This window comes from Seriola lalandi, unplaced genomic scaffold (assembly GCF_002814215.2).
Source record: "Seriola lalandi dorsalis isolate HSWRI2012SDOR001 ecotype SW California unplaced genomic scaffold, Sedor1 jcf7180002054825, whole genome shotgun sequence".
NCBI classification, from domain to species: domain Eukaryota; kingdom Metazoa; phylum Chordata; class Actinopteri; order Carangiformes; family Carangidae; genus Seriola; species Seriola lalandi.
Genome location: NW_019525378.1, coordinates 553,854 through 566,498, shown reverse-complemented (window position 1 = coordinate 566,498; position 12,645 = coordinate 553,854). Strand labels below are relative to the sequence as shown.

The window sequence follows — 12,645 nt, the reverse complement described above, 5'->3', positions numbered from 1 at the left end:
CTGAGTATTTCTGCAAATGACCCAGCAGTGACATTGAAACAATGTGAGGAGTCTGATGTACAGTGAAATACATGACAGTGAGAGATGGATCTGACTGGCAGAATAAATGTCAGAGTATGTGCGAGTGACCTTGTTATCGGCCCAGATCTGGTCTGATATCAGCGGGACATGTGGGAAACCTGTCCCTGTTCTCCAACAGCTGCTGATCCCAGCAGATCCCAAACTCTGATTTGACTCAAACCTGCTGATCTGTGGAACCTGAGAAACATGGAGTTCCCTCTTTGACATTGTGAATGTGATAATGTGTCTCCAAGGTGAGTATACTATTATTAATTTTGTAGCTGCATTGAAACTGGTGTATACTCCAGGTGAATATGACAGAGCTCAATTAGACAACCTTGCATGGTTTGGTTTGAAATGCATGAATCAGTTTATCAAACATTGCACTATGGTTTTTCTGTTGGATGTCATTCGGGATGTCAGTGTTAACTAGGAAGCACTAACTTGCAGGCCCTGACTACATTACAGCTAATTTTCAGTAATTTTCTCTCTGTGAGTGACATTATTCGTCTTATACTGATTGCAATTTTTTTTTCTTTTAGTTGATTGGCAGGTAAAACACACTTACATTTGTTTGGACAAATAATACTTAGTAAAACAAGAAGCAAATGTGTTTTTAAATAAAATCATATCATTTATTTTACAAATTTGCACAATTATGGAATAGTGGTGAACACTCATACAAGTAAACACAGCTAATAATGTGTGTAGCCTGACACACCTGTCTCAAACACGCACGCATACACGCACACACGCAGCATCATATACAACATATACCTGATGTACATATTAACACAGCCTCATGTACGGCACACACAAGTTACAGACACACAGGTACATACTTACAAAGCATTTCGCCTTTGTCCTTCAAGTGTAAATCAGATCAGATTTTGTCCATCTTTCTCATTTCACACATTCACAATGCTTCAATGACTCAGTGTCTTTACTCTAGCAATCAAACTAAAAGAGGTGAAGTGTGAAATGTACACATAAAGGTGAGTGCTGTCCGGTTCTGTCCTCATCACAGATGGACACTTGTGTTTGCAGCTGTGGTGACGCTTGTAGCCTTTGACAGTCTATGATAGGCCTTCAGTGAGAGTGAGTCATACAAACAGGGCTGCTCTCAGACCATGGATGTGTCTTTTAAACAGGGAAAAAACATGGCTTACAGTTAAAAAAAAAAGTTGAAAGCATCTTTTTGTTTAGTTTTGGTTTTCCAAATCTAACCTCAGGGTTTGTGCTACTGACCTTGGACATTTTGCTCAGACATTGAGCAAACTATACATTTTTCTGAAAGCTAATGGTAAGACCTTATAAGGCAAACCATAGGTTGCTAGGTAGTACGCAGTTTTCTCCTTTTAGCATTTGGCATTTTAAGTAGAGAGGAAGTGATAAAACTTTACAAATAACTCAAAAAATATTAGAAAAGAGCTTTGATTGTCTTCACGCAATTCTTTGTGAGCAGAGATTTTAACAGTACTTTAACAAAAAATATTTCTAAACTTTTATTGTACTCGATGGGGAAATTGAAAAGTTCGAGGGAGGGACAGTCGTGGAAGAGACGGTGAGAGGTAGGACTGCAGATGGGTGAGGAGAGAGGATGGCAGACGGCAGTAAAGTGAAATCTAGTGAAAAACATAGTGGAATCTTTAAAGTCCTCCTCCTCCTTAGCAACTCCCTAACCTTACTTTGATCTGGACTCCAGCCTCGACAGCGAATCTCTCTTCTGTTATTTGTCTTGAGTGACTGGCAGGAAAAGTCCGATCCTCTTTTTCACCCCTTCCGGTTGTAGTGTCAGGTTTGTCAGAACACACAGCGGCACTCTAAGCTGTTTCTCTTTGTTTTTGGCTTAAAATGTGCTCTGTGAACATGGAAGTGTTGCAGAAAATTTCACACCTCCACCTGCCCCTGCGTCAGATGGGCCCTGAGCTGCTGGGCTGCGCTAACAATCTTCCTCTGGTGTCCGAGCAGGTTCACGCCGAGATTCTGGACATCACTGTAAGGAGAGAGCAGATTAACCTGGGAGTTTAGTTCAACACTTCAGCTTGTTGTGTGCTCTAAGTGATATTTCACAGGACAGTTATGGTGGTTTTATGTTTTAGTCTATAAATGCATTTTATTTATTGCCACCTATCCTGATGCTTCATCTGTGTCCGTTTATTTGTCAACAGGATTACGCAGAAAGTACTGAACTAATCTGCACCGAACTTGGTGGAGGGATGGAGCATCGTTCAAGAAAGAACCTATTCAATTTATTTATTATAATTTTGTATATTTTCCCTCAGAAGTCTGGTCAATGTTGTTTTACATTGCTAGCAAGTGCATTAGTTGATTTTTATAGTGTACTAAGGTGAATGAAAAGTGATGGCTATCTGAAAGGAAGGAAATCAATCTAAAGTGTGCTGTGCTTTCGAAAGTGGTGAAAAGTAACGTAAAATGCACAATTTAAATGATTTGCAGCTAATAGGTAAAAACACAGAAAACCAACCAAGAACACAAAAGTTTTCTTCTTTGATCTGAGAGTTACAGCAATAACCATCTGTACTCACTCCATGGTCAGCTTGCTGACTCTGTCTAAACTGTCCAGGTGTGCCCGATCAAACTCATCCTGGTATCTGTCCATCCTCAGCGCCTTCAGCCAATCACTAACAGTTGCCACTGATGATAAATCTGTGGGGGTGGGACTGAGCAGCGTCTGAGAACAGCTTCTGTAAGGCGGAGGAAATGTCAAAAACGACAGCTTTAGAATCCATGAAAAAGTTGCAGATTGTACATCACCTGCTGCCTCTGATATGTCTGGCACAAGTGTTTGCCAGAGGCTACCGTCTCACCGAGTTGGCTCAGCCTTGAGGGATGAAGGGTGCCTGATGAGCCGATCCAAGGAAGACAGGAGGGAGTCGAAGCCTGGCCGGTCCCCTCGATCAGCCTGCCAGCACTGAAGCATCAGAGAGTGGAGGGCAGGGGGGCAGTTGTGGGGGGCAGGGAGGCGATACTGGTCTGCCACTGCCTTCATCACCTGCACAGAGAAAGAGAGAGAGACTTGAAACATAAGTAGGGCAGATGGTGTGAGGAGTCTTGTGTAATTGCCTTACATAAAAGGTCATGGATGACAGAGGGCCTGTGAGAGTGACTAAGAGAAAATTATGCAAACTCCAGCTGCCTGGCATTTTGTGTTTGTGGAATAAAGAGGAGGGGGAAAGTGATAAAGTACATTTACTTAAGTAGCTGTCTTCAATTTTTAAGCCCTGGTGCTTTCCTTTAGTTGTCCACAATTATTACTTACAATTACACTTTTATTCCACCTATTATATATTATACACAACATTACTTACACACTGTCCTAACAGGTAACAGTAATAGGAGGGACTATTACTTTTAATTGCGTATTATTGCAGTGTAGTGGTTAGACTTAAGTTAAGGCTTTGAATGCATCTCCATCACTAATTTAGCGTGACTTCTCCTGCTCAGGCTAAATTCCCCTTCGTACTCACTTCCTGATTACTCATGTCCCAGTACGGACGCTCTCCGTATGACATCACTTCCCACATCAGAATGCCGAAGCTCCAGACATCACTAGCTGAGCTGAACTTGCGATGCTGAAATGCTTCTGGTGCCGTCCACCTCACAGGAATCTTACTGCCCTGATAGAGGACAACAGAGGACAGAGGCAGTGAAGCAGTGACCGATGAAAGCCAAAGCAAAGAAAACTCCCTGTTCCAGAACGTACCAGTGAGGCAGTGTACGTAGGTATGTTATGGTCCAGGCCCCTCATGAGACGGGACAGGCCAAAGTCGGAGACCTTACAGACCAGGTTGGAGTTCACCAGCACGTTTCTTGCCGCCAGGTCCCGGTGGACAAAGTTTCTCTCAGAGAGGTAACGCATGCCTGCACCAACCCCCCTGAGCATCCCAACAAGCTGGAGGACACTGAACTGGCCCTCATTCTCCTGAAGGAATTAAGATGGTAGGATCAGGGCAGCAAAAGACAGTTTTTGGTTTATAGCATAGTGAAACACCACACAGATGGAAACTGTTGACAGTGTGTTGTTTTTCTCACCCTGAGGAACGCGTCCAGCGGCCCGTTTTCCATAAACTCAGTGATGATCCTCTCTGGGGGGCTGCGAGTGACCACACCCTCCAGTTTCAGCACATTAGGGTGGTCAAACTGGCCCAGGACTCCTGCTTCACTCAGGAACATTCCCCTCTCCCTGTCGGACGCCCCCCAGCGCAGAGTCTTCACCGCCACCAGCACCTCCCTGCGACCCACCGGACGGTAACGACCTCGAGAAACCTCACCGAACTGAGCTGGAGTAGAGAGGAGGTGGAGCAGATTACACTGTGCTGACAGCTGTCACATGACTACAGCGAGATTTAAAAGGAACGAGAGAGTGTCAGGCCTACCTGAACCAATCACCTCCTCAATCTTGAGGTGAGTGGGATCTATCTCACGGGCAAACTCTTTGACTGCCTCACTAGGGTCCTCATAAGTGGATGGGTCCACATAATACTTTACTCCTCCTGGAATGAAAATACCATTAGTATTTTATATTCATTCATTTTTGACATTTAAACACAAATGTATTATCATGACACTGGGTTGGGATGATTGTAAAAAAGACCTTTTACACCATAAATGAAACTTCATACTGTAAGAACATGTAAAGATCTGTTTCATTCATTCAGAAAAATATTAAGCGACCTTCTCTTTTTTGGGCGAAATAACAAACGGTTTGTTTTTAGCGGGAAAAACTTTACATAAAATTAATTATTTTATATCTATAAAATATAATTTTTTGTTAAACAAATGAAAACCAAACTTTATTAGTCACTAAGTACGCCCTTTTTCTCCAAATCATTTCAAATGCTGTTTTAATAAGTGGCCTTTTGCACAAAGCAAATGCCTCACCTTAAAATAAATAATTTGACTAAATTAAATATAAACTAATATAAAATACATTAAAATTAAAAATACCCTTGCTCACCTCGGTTACTGATGTACCTCTGGAGTCTGTCGCTGTACGGACTCTCTCTCCTCTTACTGCCATGGAAAAACAAACAAACTACATGAGCGTGCGCATGATGATTAAAAACTTCACCATCATCACAACATTCAACATCACACTCCTGATTTTTTTTGCATACACGGACCACCTACCTGCGGAATACCACCACAACCACAATGGCTGCCACAACAAGGAGAAACGCCGCCCCACCCATCACTGAGCCGACCAGCAGAGGAAGCCGGTTCTGGATCTGCTGTGAATGTTCTTCTGTGGGAGAAACGTGATGTGTGTCATCGAGAAAGGTCATCAACTACACAATCTTAAAGTACTCTACTGTTTCTATTGCAGGTGTATGCAGTATATTATTATACTTTCCTATGTTTCTGACATGTTGCATTTGTTTATATGTTGTCTCACACTCATGAAGGATCTTTCTTCTGTAGATTATTAAGGGTTAATTTTACCGTAAATATGAAACCAACAGTTCGGTTGAGTGTTAATCATAGTAAAGTAAAGTCAAATGGATTTCACTGGCTTTAAATAAGTGTAGTACCAAGAGGCAGTGTGGTGAAGTAGATGGTGTTGCTGTAGGGGCCGTAGCCTCGTTCATTTCGAGCCCTGATCTGGAAGGCGTAGATGGAGCCTGGAATCAGAGAGTTGACGGTCACAGTGTTGGTCTCACTGTACACACTCGCTGCGCTGTCCACATCTGACCCCTGAGGGACGCAGAAGAAGGTGGTGACCCTCACGCATGTAAAGCATGTACAGTATATAAACGGGTTTGTGTGTGCATCTGCGGTGTGACTGTTCACTGAGTGTACCTTGTCATAGTATCTGAGCTGGTACTCCAGGATGTCTCCGTTGGGCCGGTCTGGCTGAGGCCACGAAAGAGTGATGGAGTCTGGGGCTCGACTCAGCTGGTGCATCATGGGAACTGTACTTGGAACTGATCAACAACAGAAGACTGATGCATGAGCTAGACTGAAGTTTTCCCTGAGGAAAGGTTAACCTCCCTCCAAATCATCCCACAACTTTTGAACAACAGTTTTGTTGAAAGTGACGGTGACCACATGGGGGCAGCGTTGCAGAGCCTGTCGAGGACATTTAGTGAGCATGAAACCGGAGTGGGAATTTTTCATGGAGCACTGAGCAGGATCTAGTTACAGTCACTGTGCTGGCTAGACCGGCTAAAGGGAACTTATCTGGCATGCCACTCATTTAATCAATAAACTCTGAGAGCGCAAACACAAAGATTTTAGATCATTTAGGATGATTGAAAGTTCTAATAAATCTTGATCAATTTCTTGGAAAATTGTATAATGGTGTACTTTGCCTGAACAAATGCCCCATTCTCCTCTCCTCTGCCCTCTCGTCTGTCTCTTTCTGTCTGTCTTTTTGTCTTCCCATTTCTCATTTGTCCCTTTCTTCCTCCACAGTGACTATAATGAGATCTGACAGGATATTGTAACCTCGAGCAACCTCCTGTCCAAAGAGCAGTGGCAGAAAAGATGGAGCAGGGAGAGACAGGGAGAAAGAGGGAGAAGGAGGGGAGGAGGAGGGGGAGAAACCCGAGACAGACAGACAGACACACAGACAGACACACACACACACACACACACACACACAGACACAGACACACACACACACACACACACACAGCATCTACACTAACATCATCATCAGAGCATCTCTCTCTCTTTCATCTCATCTTTTTCATTGTCTCTCTCCCAAGCTCACCTGACTGGCTTGTCGTGAAATTGATGCTTGTGTATCGAGCTGAGAAAGGACTCAAAGCTGACACCTCATTCATGGCTTGCACCTGTAAATAAGAAGAACACACACAGACATGACACACAAAGCTTCTTTCTATCGACTTGTATCACATGCTTCAGTGTTTGAGAAACAAAGCCTCACATGTGTGGCTCTGTCGCTCAGTCAACAAACACCAGTAAATGGGAAATATCTGCCCATTATGAATAAGAAATAAGCGATGATTTAGTTTAGCTACGCCAAGCTAAATAATAAATGTTATTGTGTATTTGCTGATGTGGAACTCTTGGAGTAATACAGCAGAAAGGACCTGCCGCCTCTGTGGCTCCAGAAAATCTTTCACCATTCACAGAAATTTCTTAAAAACAACTTTCAACCGGCTCCATTGATTCACTCCAAACATTCACCAGCAACCCAGTGTAGCAAGAAACTCAGGTTAAAACCAATTCTCATAAAATTTCTCATTTACAAGATGATAACAGAGAGTGGTTTGTGTCTTTAGCAGACAGTACCTGTATGAGATAAGTGACTCTGGTCAGCAGGTTGTTGAGGGTGACCTTGGTTTGTTTCAGGTTGGTTTGGGAGGGGCTGAAGGTGACACCCTCCCCACACCAGGAGCATGCTGCCGGGTTAGAGAAGGTGGGTGAGGGGCAGATGCGACACACCACCCCATACCACACTTCGCTGCGGCCTCCCATGTCCACTGGGGGGCGCCACCTTAAAGACACCCCGCCATCGCCGGTCTCATACTCCCAGGATACAGAGACCGGAGCAGATGGAGGAGCTGAGGAGAAAACAGAGAGATCGAGACAACGGGAAGGGGTTTGACATGCATAATGTAAGCGAAGGATGGAGGATGGAAGCATCTGCTAAAAAGTTTAAGATATGAAAGAAGCTGCATGCTGGCAAAGATGTTTAACAGAGCACACGTAATGGAAAGAACTTTATAAAACAGAGTTTGGCAGCGAGACAATTTAAGCTAAGCGGCCACAGAAACTAAATACCAAGCATTTATTTTTCAGCTGGTGCAATTAGATTCCCATTATATTGTGATTTAAAAAAAAAAAAAAAGAGGATGAATTCTGGTCACTGACTGTACATGTTGGTTCTCACAGTCTGAGTAAATGACAAAGGACTCCACTGAGGCCCCTTGAACACCTCCCAGGGAGCCAGGCACAAACAAACAAACAGACAAAGCTCACTTGTGCAGGCAGAAGAGTTGGCATCATTGGCTGCCCGGTAAAAGCCACTGCGACATTCACACATACTCGACCCCTCCTGGCTGGTTCTACTGTTGGAGGGACACACCGAGCAGGGAACAGAGCCCGAAACAGACTTGAAGTAGCCCACAGCACAGGCTGCAGAGAGACAAGAAGAAACACAAGGAGGGTTGAGCCTCATACACATATTATAATCAATTAAATAAAGTAATCACTGTTCCTTCTGAGTCACTGGTGTCCAAAAGAAAGAACACTGAAAACTTGTACCAAGAAAAAACAACAAGAACTCTACGTAGATAATGGAGGCTCCATGACATCTTGGTCGAATGTTCGGCAACAACTGAGTTAGTGGCTCCTTGAGATAAGATTGTTTTGTCAACTGTTTGGTTTATGATCACAGATTCATTGATGAACGGATGTATGAATATAAAAGGTTCAGAATAAATGAAGCACAAATACCATGTCTTTTTTGTTATACATGTTTTTGTATACACTGTTTGTATAATTCTAATGTGGTCGGTTGTTCCCTGCACAAAATCAAACAGCAGATACTATTTTTGGGTAAAGCATCAATTTCAGCCTGTGGCTTGTGCTTCCCTTTGAGTCAAAGGTTCATCTGAAACACAGCGGCCTGTTGTTTGTTATTGGCTTTGTCCAGCACAGTCATTTACTTGTGTTTACAGAGGAAGTGGTCCACGTTAGCAAAGAGCAGCAAAACCACACACACACACACACACACACACACACACACACACACACACACACACACACACACACACACACACACACACACACAAGTTGAAAATGACCACACTGACCCTGCAGTTTTGGGAAAGATGAGAAGATTGGGACCACTCTCATGTCAGTATGAAGCTGCAAATCAATATGGACCATTTTAATAATGCAGTAATAAGGATATGTACAATTGTTCTGAAATCAAGTGGTGCAATCCTTTAAAAATATATATGTTAACACTTTACAATATGTTAAACACACAATATTATGAGTAGTTACTGAGGAATGAGTGAGAAACAAACCAGAGTAAGTATCATCAATGTATCACTGACAAGTGTTTCCTGAATGACTCCACATTGAGGACTATAACAGGAGTCGCTCCTGAATGACTCTGAATCAGCTGCTGAACACCCCATTTGTTTCTATAGTCCCTTCAGTACTTCATGACTATCAGACCATTACCAACACTTTTTGTGCCGCCTCGAGTAAAGTGACTTCATACTGAGCATTACCAAAATGTGTTCCCAAAAATTCAATTCAACAAATTCAAGTTCAATGCATCCACAATTATTTCTCTCTCTCTGTTTTTTCTGTCTCTCTCAGACACACACACACACACACACACACACACACACACTCACGGATGCATGCACAAGTGCACACACATCAATGTCTTGCTACTGTCTATTCTTGGGGACCTATCATTGGCATAATGCATTTCCTTGCTCCTTAACCATCGTGACTGAATGCCTAACCCTAACCCATCCTAAACCTAATTCTAACCCTGGAACCTGTCTTAACCCTCAAACAGCCATTTAAACATGTGAGGTTGAACGCTTTGGTCCCCACAAAGCTGTCAGGCCCTACAAATATTGTGGACTCCTGTTTTTTTGACCACACAAATGTAGTAAAACAAGGTTGTGTGCGCACGCATGCACACAAACACACATTAAAAATACCTTTTGAACCTGCGGGCTGTTGTCCTGAACTGATGTGTTTTACGATGGAAAATCTGTGAAATGTGCCAATTGTTAATGTCAACAGCAGGACAGCTGAGCACGGAGGTCAAGGTGACACACACTTCACTTCGTGCTGCCACCTGCCAGAGCCTCGAGTGCTTGTCCTGAGCGGGACTATAAGAATATTGAGAGCACTGGCCTCTGGGTTGGTCCGCTGCCATTTGCACACTGTGTGCGTGTTTGTGAATGCCTGAAGTAATGTCAACTAAAGGTTGCATCGTTCAAAAAGGGGTCCTTTTGTCTGTAAGCTAAATGTAGAGTGTGTGTATATTCTCATACAGAGAGGCTCTCTTGTATCTTTTGAGTGTGTAAATGGCACACCGGATAACACCTGAGCCAGCAGCTTAAAAGAAGGACCCTCTCATACGTATCTGAAGAGTGTTAAAGTGCTCTTACAGTTGGCGGATGAGGGGGAGGGTGTGTGTGTTTGTCGTTCATGATCAGAGAGTGAACCCCTGACTTTATTTATATAACCTTGTCAAGAACATGTCTTAAATTTGACCTGGTGAATGTGTGTGTGGATGCATGTGTGTGTACGAGAGAATAGGAGGAAAAGATAAGAAGGTAAGATAGAATAAACAGATAAAAGGCTTTCTATGTTCTCACTTGGCTCTGAGAGCTGACTTTGCTTTCAAACAGGTGAGAAGAGGAAAAGGGAGAAAGAAAAGTAAAATGGACGTCGAGAGATCACAGAGGGCGAATAAACTGAAAAAGTGAAAAGTAAACATGAAGATGGATAGTCCAAGACAGCTGTAGGATCAACAGTAGGATTATGTAAATGAGTGCCAGATGATGGGTAAAAAAAAACGAGGAAACGGAGAGGGAAAGACAGCATGCGAACGACAACAGAGGAAAAGAGGGAAATATCCTCCTTCCTCCATCATTTATGTCCCAGTTGCACATTAACAGACGTGTTCTCCTACGGCTCTGACATGAAACACGACTTTGCCACAAAGCCTCTCAACGCTACTGTTACGAGCTCTGGTAACAACTCAGCCCCCTCCTCCTCTTCCTCCCATCCTCATCCACCTGATGACAGCAGCCAATGAGAGGCCAAGCCCTCTACCCTTCTGCTTCATCTGCAACCTCTTCGCCCCCCCCCCCCCCCCCCCGTAAAGTAACCGTGGTAGTGACCAGGGAGGGAGGAGGAAGCGTCAAGAACTGAGGAGTTAATCTGAGCTTTGGTGATAAAAAGAAATCCACTGACAAATAGACATGGCTGAGTGATGCATGTTTCATGGACCTACTCAGAATTAGAGCAGAAATAATGAGTTGATGAACAGAAAATGATTCTGTATTCAAAATCGATTTTTCATTTCTGTAATTTTTCAAACAAAACATTTTTTTTTCATCATAAATTGTATATCTTTAGGTTTAGGTCATCTGTTTTTTTATTCTTTCTTTACATTTATTTTCTTCAAAATATCACAACATGTAGTTTTGCCACTGTTTGTACTGTATCGGATTAGATGCTAAACTTTGTGCTGCTACTAACTTAGTCTAATGACAAGAAAGACTGAATCTAATCTATTCTACTCTAATCCAATGACCTGATGAGTTCATGGCAATGAAATTAGTAAGAGTGATGGGAAGAGACCAGATGGATGGATGGATGGATGGATAGAAAGAACACGAGTGCAATTGAAAACAAATATTCATCTCTGAAGAGATAAACAGAAATAGAAAAAAGACAGCAATGAGGTGAGTAATTTGACGTTAACATAATACTTTGGTATGTAGATCACTGACCTAATTTCTCTCTTTCTCTCTTCCCTCTTTCATGCACTCATTCCCTCTTTTGGCTTCCAGCATAATCTCTCTCTCCCTCTCTCTCTCTCTCTCTCTCCCTCCCTCTCTCTCTCTCTCTCAGACACACACATAAGCTTGATCGCAGATGCGGCCACACAACAGGAGAGGTGGGTACACACGGTTCAGACTGTATATGCCGTCCCCCGCGTCCCTCCATCCTTCGTTGTTTTGTACATTGTGTCGTTGAGCGCAGCCTGGAAACGGACAGACACAGAATCATATACACTCAAATGTCATCCGTTCTAAGCTCCAGCAGCACACTGCCATACGCAAAGGCAAGTAATCCTTTGTTGGATTTTCTCACATAAACAAGTCGCTCTTTACAACCCATGAAATACTCTGGAGCAAAGCTGGAAGCTGAACTTTATTTAAACAGCGCCAAAGAAGATACTTCCTTCGCTGTTTTCTAGTGCAGAATATTAAATTCAGTGGCATGTTTAAGACAAATCCTACATGTTTGCAGGAATCTAAGGGGAAGAGGAAAAAAGGACGAGCGGGTACTGTGGCTTATACACTGAATATTGCAAGTTCCCAAATATTTAATGAGGAAACTTTTTGACCACCAATGATTTCCATCATCCATGACAAAACCTAAACTATGTGCACCTCCATGCACAATTAGGAGGTTACATAATGCAAATTATTCTAATTGTAAGTGGGTTTGTAATTTTATGTGTATATTTAGGCTGTTATTCTTTCACATGGATGTTTGCCTCATTACACTTTAAGGATTTTGCCATTTTCAGTGTGCTAAATACTTTAAAATACTGCTTTTTCTTCTGCAAGCTGCTTTCGCCCTGCAAGTTTCATGAGCACGATCAAGACATCTTACCTCATCATCATGATACTGACTCTAGATTAAAATAAGACTAAATCTGCCCCTTGAGGACAATGAGATCATGTCCTCAGTATTGTTTCTGTGAACGTAGGGATTGTAAAGATGTGAGGGGAAGTATTTAATCAGCAATTACAGACAAATTACACGTGGTAGTTTTTTTTTTTTTTTTTAAAAAGGTGAATCTGATAGTCA

At 42.7% G+C, this 12,645-nt stretch overlaps 1 protein-coding gene across 2 annotated transcripts in view; it reads right to left on the bottom strand.

Moving 5' to 3' along the window:
• Positions 1 to 671: 671 nt before the first annotated feature.
• The window catches only part of ephb6 (eph receptor B6), a 35,800-nt gene continuing 23,826 nt past the window's right edge, over positions 672 to 12,645 (bottom strand). The window contains exons 6-19 of one of the 2 annotated variants that reach the window (XM_023426321.2): positions 8,035 to 8,190; positions 7,345 to 7,616; positions 6,800 to 6,881; positions 5,884 to 6,008; positions 5,616 to 5,778; positions 5,215 to 5,326; positions 5,042 to 5,097; positions 4,461 to 4,577; positions 4,117 to 4,364; positions 3,788 to 4,006; positions 3,552 to 3,701; positions 2,892 to 3,076; positions 2,610 to 2,768; positions 672 to 2,056 (exon numbers count right to left, since the gene is read on the bottom strand). In XM_023426321.2, the coding sequence (XP_023282089.1) occupies positions 1,951 to 2,056; positions 2,610 to 2,768; positions 2,892 to 3,076; positions 3,552 to 3,701; positions 3,788 to 4,006; positions 4,117 to 4,364; positions 4,461 to 4,577; positions 5,042 to 5,097; positions 5,215 to 5,326; positions 5,616 to 5,778; positions 5,884 to 6,008; positions 6,800 to 6,881; positions 7,345 to 7,616; positions 8,035 to 8,190 (2,150 nt within the window). In that variant the 3' untranslated portion in view covers positions 672 to 1,950. Of the gene's footprint in view, positions 2,057 to 2,609; positions 2,769 to 2,891; positions 3,077 to 3,551; positions 3,702 to 3,787; positions 4,007 to 4,116; positions 4,365 to 4,460; positions 4,578 to 5,041; positions 5,098 to 5,214; positions 5,330 to 5,615; positions 5,779 to 5,883; positions 6,009 to 6,799; positions 6,882 to 7,344; positions 7,617 to 8,034; positions 8,191 to 12,645 lie in introns of both variants that reach the window. The other variant, XM_087179332.1, reaches the window with a different exon arrangement.